This window comes from Notothenia coriiceps, unplaced genomic scaffold (assembly GCF_000735185.1).
Source record: "Notothenia coriiceps isolate Sejong01 unplaced genomic scaffold, NC01 NC01_scaffold00009002, whole genome shotgun sequence".
In the NCBI taxonomy this organism is placed as follows: Eukaryota; Metazoa; Chordata; class Actinopteri; order Perciformes; family Nototheniidae; genus Notothenia; species Notothenia coriiceps.
Genome location: NW_011341703.1, coordinates 39045 through 63887, shown reverse-complemented (window position 1 = coordinate 63887; position 24843 = coordinate 39045). Strand labels below are relative to the sequence as shown.

At 40.8% G+C, this 24843-nt stretch overlaps 2 protein-coding genes across 4 annotated transcripts; both read left to right on the top strand.

The window, feature by feature from the left end:
- Nucleotides 1-1121: 1121 nt before the first annotated feature.
- On the top strand, nucleotides 1122-12882 carry smad5 (SMAD family member 5). Of its 3 annotated transcripts, none has more exons than XM_010770625.1 (7): nucleotides 1122-1207; nucleotides 4417-5300; nucleotides 6783-7082; nucleotides 9328-9435; nucleotides 10087-10308; nucleotides 10821-11077; nucleotides 11837-12882. In XM_010770625.1, the coding sequence occupies exons 2-7, from the start codon at nucleotides 4898-4900 to the stop codon at nucleotides 11978-11980; spliced, it is 1434 nt and encodes a 477-aa protein (XP_010768927.1). In that variant the 5' UTR covers nucleotides 1122-1207; nucleotides 4417-4897; the 3' UTR covers nucleotides 11981-12882. The 3 variants fall into 3 exon arrangements, with proteins under 3 accessions (XP_010768927.1, XP_010768925.1, XP_010768926.1); XM_010770623.1 differs by lacking the exon at nucleotides 1122-1207 and adding an exon at nucleotides 1587-1724; XM_010770624.1 differs by lacking the exon at nucleotides 1122-1207 and adding an exon at nucleotides 1751-1905.
- A 909-nt stretch (nucleotides 12883-13791) lies between these two features.
- On the top strand, nucleotides 13792-23226 carry syvn1 (synovial apoptosis inhibitor 1, synoviolin). The gene is made up of 16 exons (XM_010770622.1): nucleotides 13792-13973; nucleotides 15792-15943; nucleotides 16362-16454; nucleotides 16578-16730; nucleotides 16818-16866; nucleotides 17177-17280; nucleotides 18003-18129; nucleotides 18239-18338; nucleotides 18534-18599; nucleotides 18996-19112; nucleotides 19326-19483; nucleotides 20482-20628; nucleotides 20802-20945; nucleotides 21478-21661; nucleotides 21748-21872; nucleotides 22256-23226. Exons 2-16 carry the CDS (start codon nucleotides 15812-15814, stop codon nucleotides 22459-22461), a joined length of 1905 nt encoding a protein of 634 aa, XP_010768924.1. The 5' UTR covers nucleotides 13792-13973; nucleotides 15792-15811; the 3' UTR covers nucleotides 22462-23226.
- The last annotated feature ends 1617 nt before the right edge of the window (nucleotides 23227-24843 follow it).

Sequence of the window (24843 nt, the reverse complement as noted above, 5' to 3'; positions counted from 1 at the left end):
GATAACGGTCTCTTCAATATTGCATTTCGATGATGAACATTTCAGAAGGCAAGGGAGGCATTATCAGAATAAAACTCAATTTAGTTTCCAGGTTTGAAAAGTTTGTAAATAGCATGGATGGGCAAGTAGAAAATGTTGACTGTTACAGTAAACATAAATTATTGGATGACAGTATTTTATGGGTGGTTTATATTTCACAAACTATATTGCTTCTGGTAATATGTTTCTTTTTTTTAATACAACTTGTGGCAATAATATACCTTTAAAATCAATTTAAATGGCAACTAAGATTGTCAAAGAAGAAACAATAGGTGGTTTAAATGCAGTGGTGGAAATGAACTAAGTACATTTACTCAAGTGAGATTCTTAGTATTGATGTATTACATGTCTGATATGTGTCACTTGTAATGTAAAAGCGTGAAAATCACACTTAATTAACACTTAAGTACACATTTGAGGAACTTGTACTTTACCCGAGTATTTTCATTTGATACTTTTACTACATTTGGAAGAAAATGTTGTACTTTTTACTCCACTGCATTCATTTGACAGAAACTTAAACAATTTGATTATTTGGTATCTAGATGAAACCATCCAACATTTTATTTAAGTAACTAAAAACATGAGTGGGTTAACAGAAAATTAATTGGCAGCAATTTTGCCAAGAAGTTTTTTGTTCTTCTTAAATGTGAAGATGTACTGCTTTTGCTTTAAAATATGGTTTCAGTACTTTAACTTCAATTAACTTGAGTATTTTTACAGTGTGTTATTAGTACTTTTACTCAAGTAAAGAATCTCAACACTTTTTACACCACTGCTAAAGTTGTTTAAATTGAACGGAAGTCTGTTTTGGTAAAATACCTTCATCAAGTCTATGAAATACACCTTTAACAACCCAGATCCTGGTGTAGGTCGCCCACTAGTGGTTGAACACGTACATCGCCTTTCATTTTCACCTGAAGACTGAATGAGGAGTCCGCACTCCCAACATTATCCTACAGAGAGAGTAGAGGCTCGTCCAAATATATTAGTGTGCAATGGGGATTATTATTATTTTTAAATAAAGTTATATTAGTCTATGGCGCGAGGACTGTAAAAGGTTGGAACAAGTGACTACAAAGGACAACAATACACAAAAAACCGCAGTGCTCCAGACTGAGTGGAGCCAGCAACTTGTGAGACGTCTCAGAGCCGCAGCACGACCACTGTAAGAACTACAACTTTACACTGTAACATCATTAACGTATTTTTTTTTTAAACACGTAATTGTGTTGAAGTTTTAGGGTGTGCTGCTCGTATTATATTGGACGCTTATGACCATAATTTTCTGTCAAAGGCGGAACAAGTTTGTTCACTCGTAACATTCACTTAATCTCTGTGCAATGAAAACGTGCTACGAACAGTTAGCCGTTAACCTAACTCACTTTGGAAACCAATATTATATGTTGGTTATGGTTTATAGTATGGTGGTTTGTTTGATACAATTAGGAACCAAAATCTCATCAGCTGTAACGCTAAAGCGAGCCCTAGTTTATCAGTAAAGCGGAGTGATATGCACTCCGCCTCACCATTCTACTTGTGTCCAGGGTCTGGAGGACATGGCACGGGGAGACGGAGAGAAGAAACGCTGGAAAACGAGAGGAAATATTTAAGCGAGTAGCAACTGCACTCTTAACGTGACACGAAAACGCTTTACCATGGCTCTCATGGGGTTCTGTTGAGAGGTATGTTACTAAGCGAATTGTTTCATTAAAAGTGAACTCCAGTGAGCTGCATCAGCAGGATACGCTGGGCAGAGGAGGGCTGGGCTAACAGCTAGCTTAGCATTAGCCTCAGTTGTTCAAAAAGTTTCTGGAATGGAGGAAGAGGAGGAAGGGTGAAGTATCTTCGGCTAACCGTTACGAGGTAAAAACTATGGCTCCAAAAGTCTTGTTTTAAAAAGGAAACAGCTTCCTAAAGTGGTAAACTAGATAGTTAAAGTTGTCAGTTGTTATTAGAGGTGTCTGACTGTAAATGTAAGCTAAACAAGTTGTGTACTGTTAGCTAAGCTAGTTAGCAAATTACTTACATTAGCTTGCTACATACCAGGGTAAGCTAACAGCACTGGAATAATGTGTTATGTTATGACTGTGCTTACTTTTGTGCCACATTTAAATCAGAGCAACACTAAAAGCTATTTGTTCTGCTGTTTGGGGATTTGTGTAACGCTAGATGTTTCTGAATCTCTTTCTCCCTTTCTCTGGGTGGGGGGTGCTTACTACTCACCGGATCGTTCTTCCATATTGTCTGTGTCCTGTACTTCATACATGTCAAGCATTTCAGGCAGATCTCACACACACAGTTATGATTGTGTGGGAAATTCTTCCCAATTTACGTGTTCTGTAGGCGAGAATGAAAGCGTTACTTTAACTTAAAGGGGATAAGACTGTGATGAACAGCTTCATACGCAGGCCATTTTTAACAGAGATGTTGTTGTTTACCACTTTTTTTTTTCACTTTTTATGGAGTAGTTCTGGCTTTTGGACAGAGCTGCAGATGAGTATTGATTCTTCAGTATAAATTATATCACATGGTTTTCTAAAATGGTTTTAAAGCATGTTATCTTCTGCTGAGACTATACTGTTAAAATATATATGAACATTGGACATCGATAGTAGGAAAACAATTGCCTCTCTTTTAGAAAACAGTCATATCAAAAATATGTAGGTATCTTTTCTTAGATACACATTTATATAACCCATATTCTCAGTTATTCTGAAGATAAGGATCATAAACCATCTTTCGTCTGTAAATCCTGGGTTACAGTTCCCCCCCCCCCCCCCCCAAATTCTCTTTCAAAATGTGAAAGTGTGTTCATTCAAGATGGATTTCATGTTCAGCCTTTTGATGTCATTGATGGCGGACACACAAAGAGCTATCAGTGTGATGATCAGTTTGTAAAAGCTTTATCTGAAGGATTAGTCATTTAGATGCAAATCAGCCTTTATACAGCGTTACCTCAGACAGGTAAGATCTATGACCTGTTCACCAAACAATATGTTCCTGCTCGTTTCAGGAAGATAGGACACGTTCTTATGTTGAAATCTATGATTTGGCATTGCTCACCCTTATACAATGAACTGATGAATCACTGCTGAGGATCTAAAAGAGGCCTGACTGCATCCAGATCTCTGACTGATCAGGATATGTGGAAACAGCTGCTGGAACCTTATCTGATGAATGTCTGCAAAGCTTACAGACTGGTCATTATTTGTGCCAACATGAGTCTTTAGGAGGTTTCCCTCCACTCTCATGTGCCTGTGGAACAATGAGCAGTGGAAGTGGGTGCAGTGGTGTTGGACAGCTGTGTGCTGGAAGGGAGGGATCGGGCAGAGATGGGCTGAGGGAGGAAGCAGCCCTTTGTGGTCACATCCTTTTTGACTAAGGCCATTTTCACAAGCCCCCAAACAGCTGCTGCAGGCTACATGTGTTTGATTGTCTGCTGTCTGTGCTGCATGATATGGACAGGAGTGTCAGATATCACACTTTCATTTAGCGCAGTTATGCATCAGGAAGATGGTTTGAAACATTTCATGTCCCTACATCAGTTGGTGTTAACTTGTGGCAATCATCCTAAAGCAATACTACATACATTTGTAAGGTTATTATTCACTCGTTGTTCATTCTTTCACATGTGGTTCTGCAATGTAGAAATGGATCAAAAGATAACGATCATGCTGTAATAATAATAATAATATTAAGCTATAGAAAAAGAAAGGGGCTTTATTTGTTTCTAACACCTTTTTGAATTTGTAATGTATTTTAATGTCTGAGTACTAAGTGTTTGCAAAAGTTGAACAAATAACAAATGGTTTGATTCTAGTTGATATTGCAGTTGAGATATGATTCAAGATATTGAAGATTACAATGATTGATTTCATGTGGATCTATACTAAACAAATATATTAGCCCACACTTTAAGCATTGTTTAACTGGCTCTTAAATGTGGTTACAAATATTTGTATGCTGATAAATGATGGACTCTGATTGTAATCTTTCATGATATTACGTGCTGTATGGTGGGCCATTTGTCTAGCTGTAAGACTGTCTTTTTATATATATGACAATTTCGGCATGCAACACTTAACACCCATCAGTCCTACTGGGATTTGGGGTGACGCATTTATCTGAGTCTTCATGGAAATGATGTGTCGGATCAAAAGGGGACTGAGTGCTTTTTGATCATCCTACTAGTCACATGTTCAGCTGAGGTTCAGACTTCATTCATAGTTGGATTTAAAAAAGAAAGAAATTGTATTGTGATTTATATATTTACAAAAGTCTGGAAAATGGGCTTGTTTATGTACAGTGTTGATGTAAAGGCAAATAATTGAGTGAGTCGCCAAGCTTTACATGTGTCTCTTCTCTGTTTTGCAGGAGGCTTGTGGACTGGTTGGAGGAGTCAATCTGGACTGAAGAGGAGCAGGGAGTTGTTGTTAAGAAGCAGCGTCTTCCTGATTTCTCAGCCTGTCGTCTTGTACCGGTGAGCCCTGCTTCAGTTGGACAGAGGTCCTGATCTGAGCCCCTGCAGGCTGCACCCCCCCCCCTCCCATCAGTGGTGGTGACCCAACTTCGGACCGCTTGCTGCAGGGCCCTTCCTGAGCAGCAGCAGCTGCGTCCTGCTTGCTGACTCCCCTCCCTCCCCTGCTTCCTGTCCTTGGTCAGACAAGGCTACAGCCTCCTCTCCCCTCCCCTACCCCACCCCTCATCTCTGCTGGCCTGTCACACACACTCAAGTGGTTTCTCTTGTTAAACACACGTTTTAGGCTACAAACGCTAATCGGAGAACATCAACAGGGGACTCCTAGACTCCCCATTGGTCCTCCCCCTTTTTTCTACCTGCACTGCATCATCCAGCATGACCTCCATGTCCAGTCTCTTCTCCTTCACGAGCCCAGCTGTCAAACGCCTGCTCGGCTGGAAGCAGGGCGACGAGGAGGAGAAATGGGCAGAGAAGGCGGTGGACGCGCTGGTGAAAAAGCTGAAAAAGAAGAAGGGCGCCATGGAGGACCTGGAGAAGGCTCTGAGCTGTCCCGGGCAGACCAGCAAGTGCGTCACCATTCCCAGATCGCTGGACGGACGCCTGCAGGTGTCCCACAGGAAAGGCCTGCCGCACGTTATCTACTGCCGAGTGTGGCGCTGGCCCGACCTGCAGTCGCACCACGAGCTTAAGCCCCTGGAGGTGTGCGAGTACCCGTTTGGCTCCAAGCAGAAGGAGGTCTGCATCAACCCGTACCACTACAAGAGAGTGGAGAGTCCTGGTATGTACTCATACTTTACTACTGATAGTAGACCACAGATATCAACATGTCTTTAACTTTTTTGTGCTGGACACTAATGTTTAACACAAAAAGTGTATTCAATATTTCAGCCATTTCCATTTCCAAACATATTAGACATAACGTATGTGACAGATTAGACCAGCGTAGAGCTGTGCACATCCCCGAGTTATATCTCTGAGCAAACTGTGTAGCCGGTAAACAAATCCACAGAGGTCAGGAGGCTGTCATCACACGGGCCGTTCCACCCGCCCCCCGTACATTTCACAGAAAATCAATATCACTAGCTCTTTTAGGATCTTATTAGATGATATGCCTCAGGCACTCCAGATGGGGTGTGGCATCGGAGAGTGGATCACTAAATGCATAAAGCACTCAGACCAAACTTCCAGCACTTTCTCATCACTAGCCCTTCTCTTCCTCCTTCTCTCCCGGTCTCTCACACACTAACGGGTGACCCTGAGGGGACAGCCGCTCTGACATTACACTGCTCTGGGACTGCCAGCTCTGTATTGACCAGTCCGATGATATGGATCACATGTCAGTCAGGAGAGGCTGAAAAGCGAAGCTCATTGGGTAGCTTTAGGAGGGACAGCCGTGGAGTCGTGACGTTTAAAGTCACTTAGGAGATGATAATCAAGAAGCACTCTATCCGCTACATGAAGTCGAGAATAGAAATAAATGTGGATGACCTCTGTTGTATCTTTACCAAGGTCTAAAGTGGCTTTTGAGGAATTCAGAGTTGTTGCTGTTTGGTCATGTTTTGTAATTTATGTGTAACGGCTTCAAAACAGGGGTTGAGATTCAATCAGAAAACGTTATTTATCTGGGGGGAAATTGGGTTTTGTGACTCGCAGTTGTTCCATTTTAGAATAAAATATGATAATGCATAAATATGAAACATTTAATAAAAAATGTATAAACAGGAGTTGTATTCAAAAATAGAATACATATATGTATATAAGCCTACAAAAAACAAATATATAAAGTACATTTATATAAACATAAGAAGTTTAAGAAAATGTCCAATATCAAATTAGTATATTTGTTTAAAAATAAGAAGTTACAATATCTAACATTTATTTTACGATATGTACAGTGGTGTATAAATACTAATAAGATATTAATGCTGAATGGCACATTTAAAAAATGGTTTGGCTGCTGATGGTACTACAAAATATAAAAAACAATAAATATGTAAAATGTCTATCACAATAAATACAGAGGTGTTTAGGTATTAAAAAAGATATTAGTGATTTAAAAAAACAAAACAGATATTGCTTGAAATGTTCTGTGCTATACTCAAGTATTTTAAGTGTTAATATTGTGCTGTTGAATTATTGCAGAGGTTACATAGTTACGTTTTTCATAAAAAAGAAGGAAGTGTAAATAATAATAAAATACCTTTGTTCCTCTGTTTTTGGGCTTCATTAATTCCCCCCCCCCCCGCTGTTCCTCATTCAGTGCTCCCTCCGGTCCTGGTACCGCGGCACAGCGAGTTCAACCCGCAGCACAGCCTGCTGGTACAGTTCCGTAACCTCACCCACAACGAGCCGCACATGCCCCTGAACGCCACCTTTCCAGAGTCCTTCCAGCAGCCCCACAGCGGGGGCGGCAGCAGCAGCGGAGGTGTGGGGGGAGGAGGTGGAGGCGGTTCTTTTCCCATCTCGCCCAACTCTCCGTATCCCTCGTCCCCAGCCAGCAGCGGTACTTATCCAAACTCTCCGGCTAGCTCGGGACCCTCCAGTCCATTCCAGCTCCCAGGTACGACACGCACACTCTCTATGTACCTGGCCCTGGGTGAGGGGCCAAACTATTGTGTTGTTTTTCTGGATAGTTGCTGCCAAGTGTCCCTCAAGAACTGTTAAAAAACAAGAGTCTCTGGGGTTTTTTCAATTGTTTGAGTTGTTTAATGTTTAGGGAAAAATGACAGTGTTGGTCCCAAAAGGTCACAATCGAATTGGATCAGAAAACCAGATAAAAATCATTTTTGATATGCATTTAATTTTCTAAATACAATGCAGTACATTGAAGTATCATCTTCATTGTGTACTACAATGTCAGACAATTCCATTTGTAATTACAAATAGCTGTAAAAAGGGCTTTACCCAATGGGACTTTTCTTACCGTCAAAGCTCCTATTCTGTTTTTTCTAGTGACGCTTTGAATGTCTGCCGTCTTATTTTAGGATGTCCCTATTAATCCTCACTTGAAATGAAGTGATGAATCGCACTGATTGAGAAGGTCACTTGTTTGTGTTTTATAATATAACTCGGTGCGTGCTTCTCTTTGTGTTGCAACCAGGAGAGCATACCGTTTTTCTGATCCCAGTGAGAGTTGTTTTTGAATGGCTCAATGACAACTAATATGAATTTTGGTTAAATAATATCATCTGCATTCTGAAAATGTTATTAGGTCAATCAATACATCTTAACTTTTGAGTTATTTTGCGTGGAGTTTTTTTTAATGAAAACAATCCTATGCAGTCACTCCTGGAATACTACAAACCATATACCAGTGTTAATCACATGAGTGAAATATCTGCAACTCTGCAGACTTACCAGCTTTGAACTGTATAAAAAGACATGGAAAAAAAGCTTTGCAACCTTCCAATGATTTAAAAATGTGAATGTCCATGAATGAAGCCTCAAACATTTTGGTACAGCCCTAGTTTAAACCCATGCATGATAACTTTATCAGTAGGCGAAAAAGTTTTACAGGGTCAAGTTATTTTATTAATCCAAATAAAGCTGAACCCCTGAATGAGAACAAAGGAAATGCCAGCTAAGCATTGTTCAGCAGAGCCAGGGCTGCTGGCTGCTGTCAAGGCACTAACTCAGCGGAGCAGGCCTCCTCTGTCATGTCACTGACCGGAGACAGAACAGACACGTCTAGCATGAAGAAATATCACTTCACTGAGACACTCCTCTCTGTCATGTTCAGTAGTCTTGATTGATTGGAGTAATACTTTTTGACTATAGTATTTTTGTAGGCCGACACGGAAGTTAGCATTTCAAGGGCTTCCTCAACAAAAAGCCAATTCAATTTTGAAATATCGCAAAAAATAAGCTCTGTGGCTAACGTATGCTTTTAATTCTTACTCGTTTTGTTCAGGAGGATAATCTCACAACTAGTGAGATAAAGGCACATCTTTATATGATCATTATAGTTATAAAAAAATAAAGGAAAAACAGGTATAAAATACTATATGACAGTAAAAAAAAGTTGTTATTAATAAACAAGAATAGAGTTTGAAAGGGGAGTGATTTGTAAAATATCCTTAAAGAAAAATAAATCTGCTTACAGTTCTGTTTCATCTGGGTGTTGAGAGATGTATCCATAGATCTCCTAATGTTGCTCTCAAAGTGCACCAGATTGATGCTTTTAACTTCAATATTTAAAAACAAATCTTCCCAGGGGACCATCCCCCCGGACCCCCCTAGAGGAGGTTAGGTCCCCCGTAGCTGTTGAGTGATAAAAAGAAAAATCCAAAGTCCCTTCTGTAAAAACTCTAGATTCTAATATGACTACAAAATTAAACAAGAATGTTGAACCTGGCTTTATCCAATGTTCAGATTTGTGTTCCTGAAATGTATTAAAATATGCGCATATTTAATGAGTATGGCTCATTTGCATATTTAAACATGCTATTTCATAACACTTTTTAATACAAAAAACAATTGTGTTAATGTAAGTAATTAACTGGAGAAATGTCTAGCTGATATCTTAAAGTAAATCCCCACTTGTAATCTAAGTGGAGGTTTACTGTATTGTTATTTCCTTTGGGCCTGAATATTGGCTCTGGAAGCTCGTGTTGCATCTCTGTTGGGAATGGGTTAGCATGTGGCTGAACAAGTGAGGGATATGTGAAATGTGACACCATATCCGGGGTACATATCCTGTGATGATTGTCCAAGTCTGGGGAAATGTGTGTTTCCGAGTGTGTGAGTGTGTGTGCCAGCTGCAACAACTGGTCTCATCCTCGCTAACTGGTCTCTTAATGTCTCAGCTGACACCCCACCCCCCGCCTACATGCCCCCCGACGAGCAGCTGGGCCAGGAGAGCCAGTCCATGGAGACGAGCAGCCCCCTGGTGGCCCCTAACATGCCCAGAGGAGGTAAGGACAAACGCATTATGAGACAATGGCACTACAGTGATAATATTACTGCGGGTGAAATACCAACCAGGAAGTACATTTTGAAGGTTTATGGAAGTCAAAGACCACTTACTGAAGGCACGACTTAACTGCGCTGTAAAAAAAAAATCCCCTTTGTATCAGCATATTTGTTAGTGCATCTGAATTCCAGACACTATTCATGATGATGCATTCCTGTAAAAATTAAGCCAGCCTTTTTTTTTTAACTGCCCTATTCTGTAAAAGCATTCAGGTCACAGTGCTGTACAACTGCAACATTGACAATACAATTTCCAATTTTGTACAAGAATAATTTAAGGATTTCATCATCTTTAATTAAATAGTTATTTTGCACTGAATGACATACTTCCGGTAACAATAGTTGCTGTGTACTACGCTAATCCGTTGTTAATGAATTAATCCTGTTCAAGCTTTAGTGTGTCTTAAGGTAGGAGCTGGTGATAATAATAGACCCATAGGGACAGTTCAAAGTCCCATGCTGCCAGAATTCAGCCTCTATCTATTACTCTTTCTCTGTATTCATCTCATGTCTAATACCTTCGAGTAGATATCTGTGTGACGATGTCCTCAGCCAAGTTTTTGACTCTCCTGTTCTTATGTCACCTGTCCCAGACGTGCAGCCGGTGGAGTACGAGGAGCCGAGCCACTGGTGCTCTATCGTCTACTACGAACTCAACAACCGAGTGGGTGAGGCTTATCACGCCTCGTCGACCAGCGTGCTGGTGGACGGCTTCACTGACCCTTCAAACAACAAGAACCGCTTCTGCCTCGGACTGCTGTCCAACGTCAACCGCAACTCCACCATCGAGAACACCCGCAGGCACATCGGCAAAGGTACGAATATCGACTAACGGCTACGGAGCCAGTTGATCAGGTGTTCGTTAGATCAAATTTCATTTAAATAGCCTGATCTAACAAAAGCACGTGCTAGAGATGTTGTTCTATGGATTAAGAAAGATAATAAAATGACAACATAAACAATTCAAGTGACAACAATTATAACATTAAAGTATATGAAAATATTCAGGAGGATGTCAAAAATGTTAAGGTGCAGCTGAAAAAAAAATGATTGAGACAAGAATGCATACAGCTCAAGAGAATGAGAAGTAGGAGAAAAGTGGTGAAAAGTGATAGGCAAGGGTCCCCCGACAGTCTTCAGTCTGAAGCAGCTTGCTCAGGCTTACCTTGAACCAGCCCTATGAGCTTTATCAAAAAGGAAAGTCTTAAGCCTAATCTTAAATGTGAAGAGGGTGTCTTTCCCCCCCAACACAAACTGAGTTCTGGTTCAACAGAAGAGAAACTGAGTGAATATCCTGACCCCTCTTATGTCTGTCTCTGTTATCCAGGGGTTCACTTGTACTACGTGGGCGGGGAAGTGTACGCAGAGTGCCTCAGCGACACCAGCATCTTTGTCCAGAGCCGTAACTGTAACTACCACCACGGCTTCCACCCCACCACCGTCTGCAAGATCCCCAGCGGATGCAGCCTCAAGATCTTCAACAACCAGGAGTTCGCTCAGCTGCTGGCCCAGTCGGTCAACCACGGCTTCGAGGCCGTCTACGAGCTAACCAAGATGTGTACCATTAGGATGAGCTTCGTCAAGGTGAGGAACTCAGGAACTCAGGAAGGCACAGCTAAACATGTCACAGGTTTTTTTATAGCAAACTTCCTCACAAACATCAAATATCATGATTATAGGAGGCACTGTTGTTAAAAAGCTTCTCTCAAAGTTTCCACATTTTGGAAAATGCCTTATTTTAACCATTGTTTTTAAATTGTAAGAAATACGCTAGAATTTGATATATATACTCCTTGGTCAAATATTAGATTTTTATCATAATGTAGTATTCCTTATGTAAACTTAAGTATGTTTTTTTTTATTTGAATTGAAACAGTCCTGTTGAAGTGTTTTGTCTCCTGCCTTCTATCACCAAATCAAAGTGAATATGAACAGCTGATAATGTGAACTAGGTAAAACAGTTTGATTGTTGCAGGTATTAAAGGAATTATGTCAATGTTTTTGCAATTGCGTTGAGCACTGCCAAGATAAATCAATTAGTTGTAGTAATAGATTTTTTAATCCAAGCTTTCTTTAATGATTTTTTCCCCCTAATTTCTTCCAGAACAAATTGGAAGACTTTTTTTTTTCAAATTTCTGACATTTAAGAGGCAAAACTGCTTATGGATATTGTTAAGAAAGAATTATTGCCATTTGAAAATAATCATTATCTGAAGACTTAATGAAATTAATAGTAACAATTGAATGTAATGAAGTCCAGTCATTCTTGGTCTATGCGACCTGACAGAGCTTGAATATTACTTAATATTAACCCTTTCTTTAATTTCCTCTGCCTCCCCTCAGGGCTGGGGGGCCGAGTATCACCGACAGGACGTCACCAGCACCCCCTGCTGGATCGAGGTGCACCTGCACGGGCCCCTCCAGTGGCTCGACAAGGTGCTCACACAGATGGGCTCGCCTCTCAACCCCATCTCCTCCGTGTCCTAATGATGGACTTGTGGGAGCTCGGGAAAATCCTTTCTACTTTTTTTTTTTTTTACTTTTCTCCCCCCTTAGTGATTTATAATTGAAGGTGGTCTTAATGGCTGAACTGTTTACACTTAACTTTGGGAAGGGATATTGAACTTTGGCTGGAGATTCGAGAACAGCAAACAGCCGGAATGAATTGTTGAAACAGATTTACGAGAATAAAGAGCAGTAACGACATGGACACACTGCTGCTTGACAATGCTCCAGCACCTGCAAGAATACAGGGCTCCATTGTCAAGCTTGAATCTGTCAAATTTTCATTTTTTTGCAAGTTTTTATTGTTTTCTTAAACGTTTTTATTTCTGTGTATGTGTAGTTTTTAATGTAGCAGAACTGTGTCACTACTCTGCCTTATGTCCGACAGACAAATTGGAATTTTGCCGAAAACCTTTCTTACATCGTCGTCTCCGATATTTACAATTTGAAGATATAGACACGACAATGTTTACCATTAGGCTCAGATATAACAAGTGCTTTCTTTTTATAGTCTCTACTGCTAGAAATGAACACTGAGCTACCGCCCTTTTTAACAAGTATGCCGACCTGATAGTTTTCAAAATGGGAAATCAATCACTGAACAAGTTTTAACATGCCATAAGCTAACAACATTGTGAATGTTACATCTATCGCTATAGAAGTTGTCATTTACGATATATTCAGACAATGGACATCAAGTTAGATTCTTGTTTGTACTCTCGAGTCCAAGTAAGAGTGACCGTATTTTATATACTCACCGTATTAACAATATTGTGCACTCATGGATTTTGTGGAGGCATATTATTGGCGTGGGTACCAAGGCATTATGTTGATAATTGAATTCATTGTCTCAATGAAATAAACAGGTTATTTGGTAACAGTGATTTGTGTATTTTATCTCTTTGTCTGTTCTTTTATACTTTTAGTAATACTTGGAAAGATGGAAAAGGAAAATAAGTGAATCCAATTATAGAATCAGAAAGCCACATTTAGGGTTAGCTATGCTATATAAATTGAAGTATTAAAGAATACTTACTTTAGATAAAAGGTTTAAATACTTTCAAGAATCTGAAGCAAGTCCAGGTGCCCTTTTATAGAGAATATCATGGTACTCAAAGCCACTTTACATTTACAGATCAAAATGAAAAAAACACAACCTTCCAGGTTTAATGAATAACCTTCCAGGTTTAATGAATAACCTTCCAGGTTTAATGAATAACCTTGGCCCTTGGGAAACATCTTTTGATTTACATTATTGATGAGAAACACGTTATGGTGGAAAGCAGAAACCAGCAGATATAACATTCAGAGACACGTTTATCTCCATAATCCAAATCTTGCTTCCCGTTGATATTTTTCTTAAATCAAAGAGTTCTTAGAGCAAGAGTTTTTGAATAAAGGGATATAAAGTATCCTTAAGCCACATTTGTAGACTGATTTGGACCTATATTTGCCTATTGTATAAATCCTAACGTCCTGTGTGTGCAGTATTCCCACATTATGGCAGCATACGAAACCTGCATGTAACCTGACAACTTCCTATTGGTCCACGTTGGTTTTCTACCGTAAATCTCCTAAAAGACAGGTCCCTCAACTATACCAAATACAATACACATATACATCTACAAATACATCTAAGAAAATGTGTGATTTAATATAAATGACACGTGAAATTAATATCTAAGGCAAATATTCTCTTCCTAAATGCTCCTAAACCGAGTAACTGACGGAAAGGTGCAGTGTGAAATTGCTCTTGCGTCATATTACCTCAGCAGCCGGATGTGATGTGGCTCCTAAGGAGCAAGCCAAAGATAAACACGTAGCCAGACGAACAGGGGCGAGGATAATACATATTATAGAGGGGCTACCGTGAAAAGATCGAAATGGAGTAGGAGCTAACAATACAGAGATTTTAGCAGGCAAGGAGACTTTTTCAAATTAACAAAGAAGCAAGTCTTCCGCAGACATCGAGTCGGTGAGTCCCGCAGAGTACTGACAGCTGTAACGTTACCTGCTAGCTAGCTTACGGTTAGCTAACCCTAGCTAACTATCATAATTACCTATCTTTGGCAGTTAACTAGGAGGTCTCTGGAGCAAAGTAATATTACTCCATCAAATGGGTATACATTCAGCTTTCTCAGAAGCATATACATAGCTCATTAGCTAAAGTAAATGTTTATTTTATCTTGCAAAAGCCGTTACAAGGTTGGAGGTGCTTTAGGCTTCAATTTAAAATGTTAGCTTAAACGTTAGCGAGCTAAGTTAGCTAAAAGAGCTATTTATTCTCTGGGATGGTTCATGTTGGGTTTAGCTACTTTCATATACACAGAAATAAGAGTCATATTGTTTTTTGTGTTGCATGCAACATGAGGAATGTAGCATATGAAGGACGAATTCAATACCTGCAACAGTGGGAGTGTGTACACAATGCTAACAAAGTGCACTGCTTAGCATTTGTACAGGAGCAAACAGAAATCAAGCATCAATGTTTTGATTTTGAACACGTATGGTATTTAGTAATGCTGTGTGGCCTGATAAAACATGTACAAAACACCACCTTACACTCGAGCTATGACTGTAGATTTATTGTAAAAAAGAATGCTATATCAGTTTGTAGCTTTTCATACAACAGGTGTTTTAACAAAAGTGGGAACATAATATTCTACAAAGTTAAAATATGTCTTAATGATAAATAAAATATGTTAATCAGATTGCTCATTTTGTAAGGAATTATTTGATATAAGGATTTGTTAACAAATACTTGCTAGTGTGTTTACTCGCGAGATCTTACCCAAATAGCCCTAAATGCTTAATGTTATTTGACCGTGTATAGTTAACACTTAAGAGTAGGTGTGATTCATGTCCAACCCCTGGGTAAATACTTCAACATTTTTCTTGGATCTTCCTGAAAAAAATGTAACCCAATCAGTTCTAAACACATCATCCTTTTTGAATTAAACTGCTTCCACTGGAGCCTATCACTTCAGTTTTGAAAATGCTACTTTGCATTACTGAGATTTCCACATGAGCAGTCATCTGTGTCATCTGAGATATAACAAACGATCTAAACATGGACTATGCTTCATTATCAGAGTTCTTGGATGTTGTAAATTGTTGTAATCATTATTATGAGCAGTATTGGCACAGAATATTGTCTTCCTGATTACAAAATAAATGGCTGGTAATTGGAATCTGTAGGTACAGGTTTGTCTGGTGCCTATATTTGACACTATCTCTGGAACAGGCCTTGAGGAGGGGTCAACACTGTTCTTGAGAGTTTTGCTGTTTGCTGTTAATGCAATACTTACCAGATACCAGAAAGTAGTGACATACATTGGAACAAAAAATAAAATCATAAGCTGTTTGGCTGCTGAACAGATAATAATAACCCTGAAAATGTATTTTACAGTTAAAGTGTTTGTCTGCACACAATTGTAGGAAAACAAAGGCATTGTACGTCGCGTCACAGCAAACAGACACTCTTCAGTGCGGCTGCATCTTATTGCCTCATTAACCCTCAAATATCACAATCATACATTATTGATTGTTTTAACCTCTTTAAAGGTTTGCTGTTGGGATGTTTTTAACCACGAATGATGGTGTCCTTAATATTTTAATGATAACATAGTTTACAAAGGAGATCATTATGAAAGATTAAAAGGCTATATATATTGGCAGAGAATTAAATCATTTAGCTGTACTGCCTGAGAAACAATTTGCATGCTGCTCTGCTACATCAGTCAGCTTTCACTTGCATCAACCTCTTCTCCCTCCCTCTGTTTCCCCTCCACAGTATCTGTAGCCGAATCCAAAATGGTGCGAGCAGCCTTGGTGACCGCCACCAGCCTGGCTCTGACCGGGGCCGTGGTGGCACACGCTTACCTCCTCAAAAACCAGTTCTACCCGACCGTGGTCTACCTCACCAAGAGCAGCCCCAGTATGGCGGTAAGAGCAGCGCTAATGTGAAGTCAAACCCTGAGTGACGTTTGGAACATTCAAATATCTTAACTAGGGATGCACAGATTGCAAATTACTCAGCCAATACCAATATCGATGGTTAGATTTATAACTTGGCTGATACCAAAGTATTTGTTTTAATTTCCCCCGTCCCCCCGTCCACCGGCATATGAAGACACACAGTTTTTTTGTCTTTCATTATTTAAGAAAAATGATAGCACACACATCCTTTACCAACAGTATTTGGTTGTTGCATGTCACCTTATTTGCTGTTTGCTGATGTATGGCCAATGCAGCGGTGCCTCCCTTATTAATAACATTGAAATATGACAATAGTTCCTCCAAATCCCTCACAGCGACTTTGTAATGACTCATCTTTCTGTTCCACTTTTGTTTCTGGTTCCAGGTGTTGTACATCCAGGCCTTTGTGTTGGTGTTTCTGCTGGGAAAGTTCATGAGGAAGGTCTTCTTCGGACAGCTAAGGGCTGCGGAAATGGAGGTAAAGTTTTTAAAATATGACTCATAATCGTTACAGTTGATTATGCAATACATTGTCCCAGTAGACAACACTGTATGCAAACCGCCTCTTTGTTAATGTGCATTATTTCCGCTCCATCACCAGCATCTCATCGAGCGCTCCTGGTATGCCGTGACCGAGACGTGCCTGGCCTTCACCGTCTTCAGGGACGACTTCTCCCCACGCTTCGTCGCCCTCTTCACCCTCCTGCTCTTCCTCAAGTGCTTCCACTGGCTGGCTGAGGACAGGGTGGACTTTGTGAGTGACTTCATCTTTATCTTTAATAAAATACAATATGGCTGTGGCTTAATTTCTTACAGTGACATGTAATACTCCTTCTTTCAGATGGAACGCAGTCCGAACATATCCTGGATTTTTCACTTCCGAGTGTTATGTAAGTTATCATTATCAGCCACGTCAGAAATCCTTCTACCCGCCCTGCTCTGTGTTTAATCTCTGACTTCTGTCCTCACCTCATTTGTTTTATTGACTCTACTTATGAAACACTTCTTTAAGCTAAATGAAACTGTATGCAAATCATTGCTGCAAGCACATGAGGCCAGGTGTTCTGCAGATTAATGGACACATCAACGCACAGCAATTTAAATATTAAAAACAACATTCTAAACACTGCTGAAAAAATAATTCATAGGCATTTCTTTGGATGTGTAGAAGTTTTATTCCATGTTGTTTATCTCCTGCAGCTCTCATGGGACTGCTGGCTATCCTGGACTTCCTGTTTGTTAACCACGCCTGCCACAGCATCATCACCAGAGGAGCCTCAGTTCAGCTCGTCTTTGGATTTGAGGTTGGTTATACTTTGAAGCTGAATTTTGTGTTTTTGCTGTTAAAAAGGTCATTTAAACAGGCAATACATCACTGCCACTCATTTTGCAATGTGCTAATGAGCATATGCTATCGTCTGCTGACTTTCCGTCTTTGAAGATAGTGCTAGTTACTTTCTTTAGAAAAGAGTTGCCAACACTGGATGGGACACACCACATATTCTTTTCATGGTTTCCTCGGTTGATGCACCATCCGCCGTATCCATTACTGGAGACAGTAACTGCAAATAACTTCCTGTAATAATCTTTGGTAAATGTTGAAAGCTACTGACCGCTACCAGGGAAAAGGGCTATCCTCTTCATGTTTTTGTTTACCAAAGGTCGCCGTAATTACTTTGTCCCGTTAATTGAGACTTCATTTTTTGCTGGAGATTCAACTCGGTGACAGACAGAATTATGAAGTCTTATCGGAACCAAACTAAAAAGAGTTATGATAAATATATATGTCTAGTCATCACATTGACTAATCAACAATTACTCCACAATCATAAGTTAAGGAAAAACACTTTTGCCACTTTTATCCAACAAATACCCAACAATATTAAAAAGTTTAAAAGCAGATGTCACGTTGAGACATGATGATAATAACACCCCACAATGCTTCACCACAACCTCATACTTTTATCCTTTACGTACTAAGTTCTTCATCCCCACACACATAACCCCTCCCACTAACTCTCCTCAGTACGCCATCCTGATGACCATGGTGCTGACCACCTTCATTAAGTACCTCCTGCACACCGTGGACCTGCAGAGTGAGAACCCCTGGGACAACAAGGCCGTCTACATGCTCTACACCGAGCTCTTCACAGGTACACAGCCAGCGGAGCTTTGAAATGTTCTTTTAAACACAGTTTGTGTGAATCAAGACGAAGGTGGTGACAGCCATACTGACATTATAGTTGATGATTTGTATTCCAGGTTTCATCAAAGTGCTGTTGTACATCGCCTTCATGACCATCATGATCAAGGTCCACACCTTCCCTCTGTTTGCCATCCGGCCCATGTATCTGGCTATGAGGTGAGCAGAGTGACGCCTCATTGAGTTCTCTCAGAGCTTTAAATATTCTTCAAATGAATAGAAGTTTGGCCATATCCAAATCTCCATGATGATATTTCATATATTGTTACATTATGATTTGTAGTCACTTTATATATTTAGAATGCATGTGTAAGCCATGTTGTGAGTTTGGTTTTGTTTTCTCTCTTCTCTCAGGCAGTTCAAGAAAGCTGTAACAGATGCTATAATGTCTCGGAGAGCCATCCGCAACATGAACACACTGTGAGTAATACAAATCGTTATTTTTAGAAAGCTCCTTTTTTGAAAGTTGTTTTACAAAATGCTTCGACAAAGATAAAGCAGGATACTCAGAAGAAGATATAACAGGAGGCAAACAATAACAAGACAGAATGAACTATAGGTTAATAAGAATAAAAGCAATACAAATAATCAGAATACCTTTTATTCTTCCCACAGAGGGGCAATTTACATTTACACAATAATGTAAATGTCCTTTTTATGGTTTCAGAGAATACAAAGCTTCATTTCTTTTTTTTACACAGCCTTTGGAGAGTTGCAACAACAAAAAAACATATATATATCTTTTTTTCTTTTGAATGTTTTTCTGTAATATTCTTTCTCTGCTGTTAATTTACCTTCTCATTGTTTCCTGTTCAGATACCCTGATGCCACTCCTGAAGACCTGCTGGCCTCTGACAACGTCTGCATCATCTGCCGAGAGGAAATGGTCACGGGAGCCAAGAAACTGCCTTGTAATCACATTTTCCACTCCAGGTGAGTCCCGTGGTCGACCATCCGACTCGAAGAAATATCTTAGGCCGTAAATGCAGATGTGAGACGGTCAGCATCTACAGTTACTGTTGACACTCACAGTTCCTGTATTTAAACTGTAGTCGGCTAACAGATAAACATGACCTAAAACAAGAAGCTCTGGTTTCACATTGTATTTAAATGTTTGTTTGTTTCCCCCCCCCCCCTTCCCCACAGCTGTCTCCGCTCCTGGTTCCAGAGACAGCAGACCTGCCCGACCTGTCGTATGGACGTTCTGCGTGCGACCACTAACAATCAGACTCCAGCCCCCGCCCAGGCTCCGCCCCCTGCTCCTGCAGCCCCCGCCAACGCCCCCGCAGCCCCGCCCCCCAATGGTAAGAGTCACATCATGAACACATGACGCCTAGCAACGCCCAAATAATTGGCAGAGCGGCACGCACTTCATGTGGCTGCTTAAGACTAAAGCAGTCTTTAAAAACAACTTCTGCAATAGAGTGGTGCAGGAATGAGTCCTAAACCTGGAGATAAGTTAGCATTTTGACACTCTCCCCGTCTGAAATCAACCTTTTTTTAACTTTTTGGTTTGATGCCTTTTTACGAGAATTAGACGTTTTGTTAAAAAAAAACATTAAAAAAGCCAGTAAACAGCCCGCTTGTGAACACCTGTAGCTTCTATCTGTATTAAAAACGTGTCTTAGCTTAGTTGTGGTGACACTATTCAACCCTCGTGTAGTTTGTTGTTAGCTTTTTACCTCTTGCGGTTGCATTTACGCTTTGACTATTATAAAAACAGTTCTAATATGTGGAGATTATCCTGCTGCGTGTGTTTGCCACAGAGCTTTTTAGCAATATTACAAAATCCAATAGAAAATCTCCTTGGCTTTTTGTCCAGGGAGCCCTTAAGCTAACGTCCAGGTCGGCCTACAGAAATACATCATCACTGCACCACTCTATTCTGCACATTCCAAAACCTAAGAGTACCGTTACCTCTTCCCTCTAACACATTCTAAAAACCTTTTCCATTGATATGAGTCACTAAGGGCTTTCCCACTACACACATTCCAAGTGGGCTTACCCGACTTCGGCCTAAAAGTTAAACGGCCTAAAGAGGAATTAGCGTCAAGCTAAGGGATACCCCGGGCTAAGAATAGGCAGTAAATGTTTGTAAAAAATGTTGACTATCCTGCATTTGTATTCACACATAGTGGCTTACGTTTTGAGAATCCAGTCTACTTGATGTGAACTTTTCTTGCTTAATTAACATGTAGCGTTTCCCGGACTTTGCAAAGTTAATCATTAAAACAAACAAAAACATTTTCGGAGCCTTCTCCAGGGTTGTTAAGGATCTCTTTTGTCCCCGTTTCGTCTCCAGTGGCCCCAGGCATGTTACCTGGCTTCCCCCCCGGCGTCTTCCCCTTCTGGGGTCCCTTCCCTGCAGTGCACCCCCCTGCTGCAGCCGCCGCAGCCCCCGGGAACACCAACGCTCCTCAGAGCAGCACAGAGGCCGCACAGGCAGCCGGTAAGGATCACTCACAGAAATATAGTAAAAAATAGCAGTATTTACATTGAATATGGTTGTATTCCTAAAAATCGAATTGAATAAAATATGTGCAGTAATAACAAACAGGATAAACATAATAATGTTTTTTATGGTTTGTCATCTCAATCAAAATGTTGTGTTTGTGTCTTCAGGGAGCGCGGCCGGTTCGTCGACTGCAGACGCGGCGGCAGGTGCAGCTGCTCCAGGATCAGCCATCCCAGGCTTCCCCTTCTCCTTCCCCCCGCCCCCCTTCCCCTCTGCACCGTGGATGCCCATGCCTCCACCTCCCCCCTTCGGTGAGAACACACACTCTGCACTGTTAGACTGAAATAAACACACTCTGTGTCGTGTTATAAGAATGCAAATTAGTCATGCAGATTATATTTTTGTCTTACTTCTTTGTAAAGCCTTTGTTTAAGGAAGTGCTGAGCGTTACCATAGCGACGCACTATCCCGTCACACTGTGTGAAAGTCATTTCCAGCTACATTTACTACATTTTTTTTAACCTTCAAAAGTCTTTTCAAAGTGATCAAGAGTGGAGGCCTCTCACTGAAGGGAGTTTTTATTGTTTTCATTAGATTTTGGAAAGCTGAAAGTAGTCTGAGCTTCTGCAAATGTAGTTTTAAAGTGAAATAAATTCAAGAAACAGTGAAAGCATTGCGCTAGTGCTGCTTTTAATGATCATTGTCTTGATTATTAATCCATGTCACATAATGTGGTGACACATGCTCATGAGTGTTGCTTAAAGCACACGTCCTACAATGACTTTTTTACTCAAAAACATTCATTCTCCTCTCCTCCTCCTCTCTCCTCTCCCCCACCTGCAGTGTCTTCAATGCCCCCCCCTCCCCCCTCCCTGTCCCAGCTGTCAGAGGAGGAGCTGAGGCAGCTGGAGGCAGACGGTCGTCAGGGTCTGGAGGCTCGGCTGCAGTGTCTGCAGAACATCCACACGCTGCTGGACGCCGCCATGCTCAACATCCACCACTACCTCAGCACCGTGGCCACACTCAGGTAACCCCCCCCCCGCTTCATGTGGGATTTAAATTTGCAGTTTTCAGTTGAACGACTCAGCATATTTCTGTCTCTGTTCCCCGCAGTCCTCCCCGGGCTGAGGCCAGCACTGCAGAAGCCAGCGGGACAAACACCACCCCCCCCTCTGCTTCTGCTGAACCCCCCGCAGCCAGCACCAGCACAGACAGCCAGGAGAAGGACTCCAGCAGCTGTAAGTACACTGACCTTTCCCACCAAACAGAACGACCACCAAATATCTCCCCTCTGAGAGATATGGTTAAAAAGAACACAATGATGCTCCAGGAGGAGATTCAGGTGATATAGGGGGGGGGGGGTGTTACCTTGGTTGGTTATTGGCTAATGGTTTCACAAGCCAAAAAAACATTATGACATCATAAAGTTGCTAAAATCTGATCAGCTGATTTTCAGACAGGTTTTTATATAAATGGATCAGGACAAAAAGAGAGCGAATCTTTTGTCCTGAAACGTTCAGAATCTCTTGACACAGAGTTGATGTAGAAAAGAAATGAACAAGTGGATTTTGCATAATAGGGGACCTTTTAAATATGTTTTTTTTCCCCTCTTTTTTTGTAGCTGAGCAGGCAGAAGCAGCTTCTTCTCAGGCGGCCGACTCTACATCCATCGCCTCAGACATGGACACAAAAGAGGAGACGGAGGATGGAGTGGCGGGGGGGGATGGAGAGGAGGACGCAGAGCCCAACGCCTCAGAGCTGAGGCGCCGCCGCCTCCGTAAGCTGGAGACGTCGTCGCCGTCCTCCTCTCCGCCTCCGGACAACTGATCCCCGCGCTCTGACTCGGACATTTCGCCGTGGACCGACAGAAACTCTGATCCTACGCTGCCGCCGCGGTCCTTTCTTCCCCGCGACCTCCCACAGGCTCAGGTTTTGGAACTGTGTCGACCCGGACTCAGGACGCGATGATCGGTGCCGCCTTTCTGGAGTGTTTCTGCGTCGGAAAAGCAATAGCACCACCTTTTTAAGGAAACCTAGAATGACCACTGCAATAACACTGCAGGTGTTTGAGAGTTTAATCAGGCGGGAGAGGAATTTCAAACCTTTATTTGGTCAATGTGAGAGAGACGGTGTTCGGATTTGTGTTTGGTAGTTTTACTGTCGGTGAGGTCCTCGCCTGCACTTTGATTTGTCTTTTTCTTAATTCCGATTCATCGACATGTTACACCTGGATCCAGATCCAGTGAATTCAAATCAAAGGGGAAGTAGTTCAAACTGCTTTGGCTTCACTTTTCATTTTTTTCATTTTAACATCATCATCATCCATCTTCTGTTGCCGCTGCGATCGCTGTAACATACTGATTTATTTGAATGTGTACATACTGTATAAAGAGTTTTAATAGGATGATCTGTACATAATGCAGAATAAACTGTTTGACTGAAGAGGCGCGGCACGTATGTGGGAGTGTGTGTGTTCACAGAGGGATGCCGCAGAGGTGGAATGTGTTGAAGTGAAGCTCGTAGACTGTGAGCACTTTTTGTGTCAGAGTTTAAATGTTGCCTTTGAAATAAAGATTGGGCTTTAAAATGTAATATTATTATCATTCGTAGGTACAAAGCTTCTTTTAAGTTTCCTTTCAGAAAAGACAAATAAGACTTGAGGTGCTGCAGCAGTATGAGGAAAATAAGGAGCTTTTTGAACATTAAAGGTGGGGTAGGTGATTTTGGAGAAACCAGCTCGAATGCGCTAGAATTTGAAAATACACAACAGGAAAAAAATCTGCCACTTCCTTACAGAACCTCCTCCAACACACACGAACGCACACATGACCAATGAGGGCACGAGAGAAGTTTGTAAAGTGCACAGATGGAAGGCTGACAGGCAGGTAGGCCATCCAGTTACTTTAGCAGGGCCGGCTCAAATGATTGGTCGTGCTTTTTACAGTACTACGGCTTCCACAGATGACATTTTTTAATGTATTTTTTGTCAAAGCACTTAAGATATTCATTGCTATCGGGATGTTAATGGAATATAACAAAAAGTATCTCGAGCCAGTTTCTCAAACTTACCTACCCCACCTTTAAAGCACGGAGACATGTCCCAGTAGAGACACAGAATACAATTATATGAACCTGATAATAAACATCGTAGGGCCTCTTTTAAAGTGAAGGGTTTATCTACAATTTCTTTATGGCGCTATCTTGCTTTCAGACAGGGAACGTAAGCCTTTATCTATGCTCTCTTCAAACCCGACAGACTCTATTGACATAAACAATCATTTTATCTCACAGGACACTGGAGTTGCTGGTCTACTGTCACCTCGATTGAGTTAGTTCCCGCTAGTGTGTGATTTTGGTAAATATGAACTAACCCTTTTAAATACCAAAGTCTCACATGTGCAAACAAGAGGTAGATAAGCAACTCCTGTGTTTTACAAGGTCAAATTATACCAGGAAAATGTCTGTTAATGGAGACTGGTGGGTTTGAAGAGAGCACAGATAACGACTTTAGCTTTGCGTCTGAAAGGGTTGTCTTACAACAAAGTAAAGCGATGATATAATCTAAATAAAGCAAACACAGGTGGGGAAGGTAATTCACTTCAGAAACATTTTTTATATTCCATGGAATGCTCTTAACATCCCGATAGCAATGAACACATTAAAATAATGCTTTGACAAAAAATCCATAACAAAATGTACCTCATACAACCCCGCCCGCCTCAGAACATCTGAACTATCCCTTAAAGTACGGCTTCCATGCTTACAAATCTGTCAAGAGTCATTTCCCAGGAAGTCCCAAGAAGGGGAGATAAAAATGTCCTTAGAAGAAAAGCTCTCTGAAAACCAAACTACATTTGATTCAGTATTCATTGGTCATTGAAGAATAAATAGTTAAATGTTTTATTTTCAGCTGGCTTTTGTGTAACAAGCAAATTATTTCCCCGTTTATTTATTACCAAATGAAATCCTTCTTTTAGGGGAAATGATTCGGAAATTATAGAACTGTAAATAAAGAGTTATTTATTTCAAAATATAGTTTGTCAAGACATGCCTGATTGTTTTTGTAGTTCACAATTTTATCCACTGCCGAACTTCATTTTATTTTTGTCTTTACACTGTAGACACTTTATTTTAAAGTTCGGCAATGGATACAACTTCAAAAACAAATTGCACGACACATTTCTTAATGTATTAAATGTTTTCTCCATT

Coding starts and splice junctions, on each gene's coding strand:
- syvn1 (XM_010770622.1), top strand. CDS start 15,812: ATGGTGCGAGCAGCCTTGGTGACCGCCACCAGCCTGGCTCTGACCGGG. Junction 17,281..18,002: donor AGCTCGTCTTTGGATTTGAG/GTTGGTTATACT, acceptor AACTCTCCTCAG/TACGCCATCCTGATGACCAT. Junction 21,873..22,255: donor GGAGAAGGACTCCAGCAGCT/GTAAGTACACTG, acceptor CTTTTTTTGTAG/CTGAGCAGGCAGAAGCAGCT.
- smad5 (XM_010770625.1), top strand. CDS start 4,898: ATGACCTCCATGTCCAGTCTCTTCTCCTTCACGAGCCCAGCTGTCAAA. Junction 5,301..6,782: donor CAAGAGAGTGGAGAGTCCTG/GTATGTACTCAT, acceptor TTCCTCATTCAG/TGCTCCCTCCGGTCCTGGTA. Junction 11,078..11,836: donor TTAGGATGAGCTTCGTCAAG/GTGAGGAACTCA, acceptor GCCTCCCCTCAG/GGCTGGGGGGCCGAGTATCA.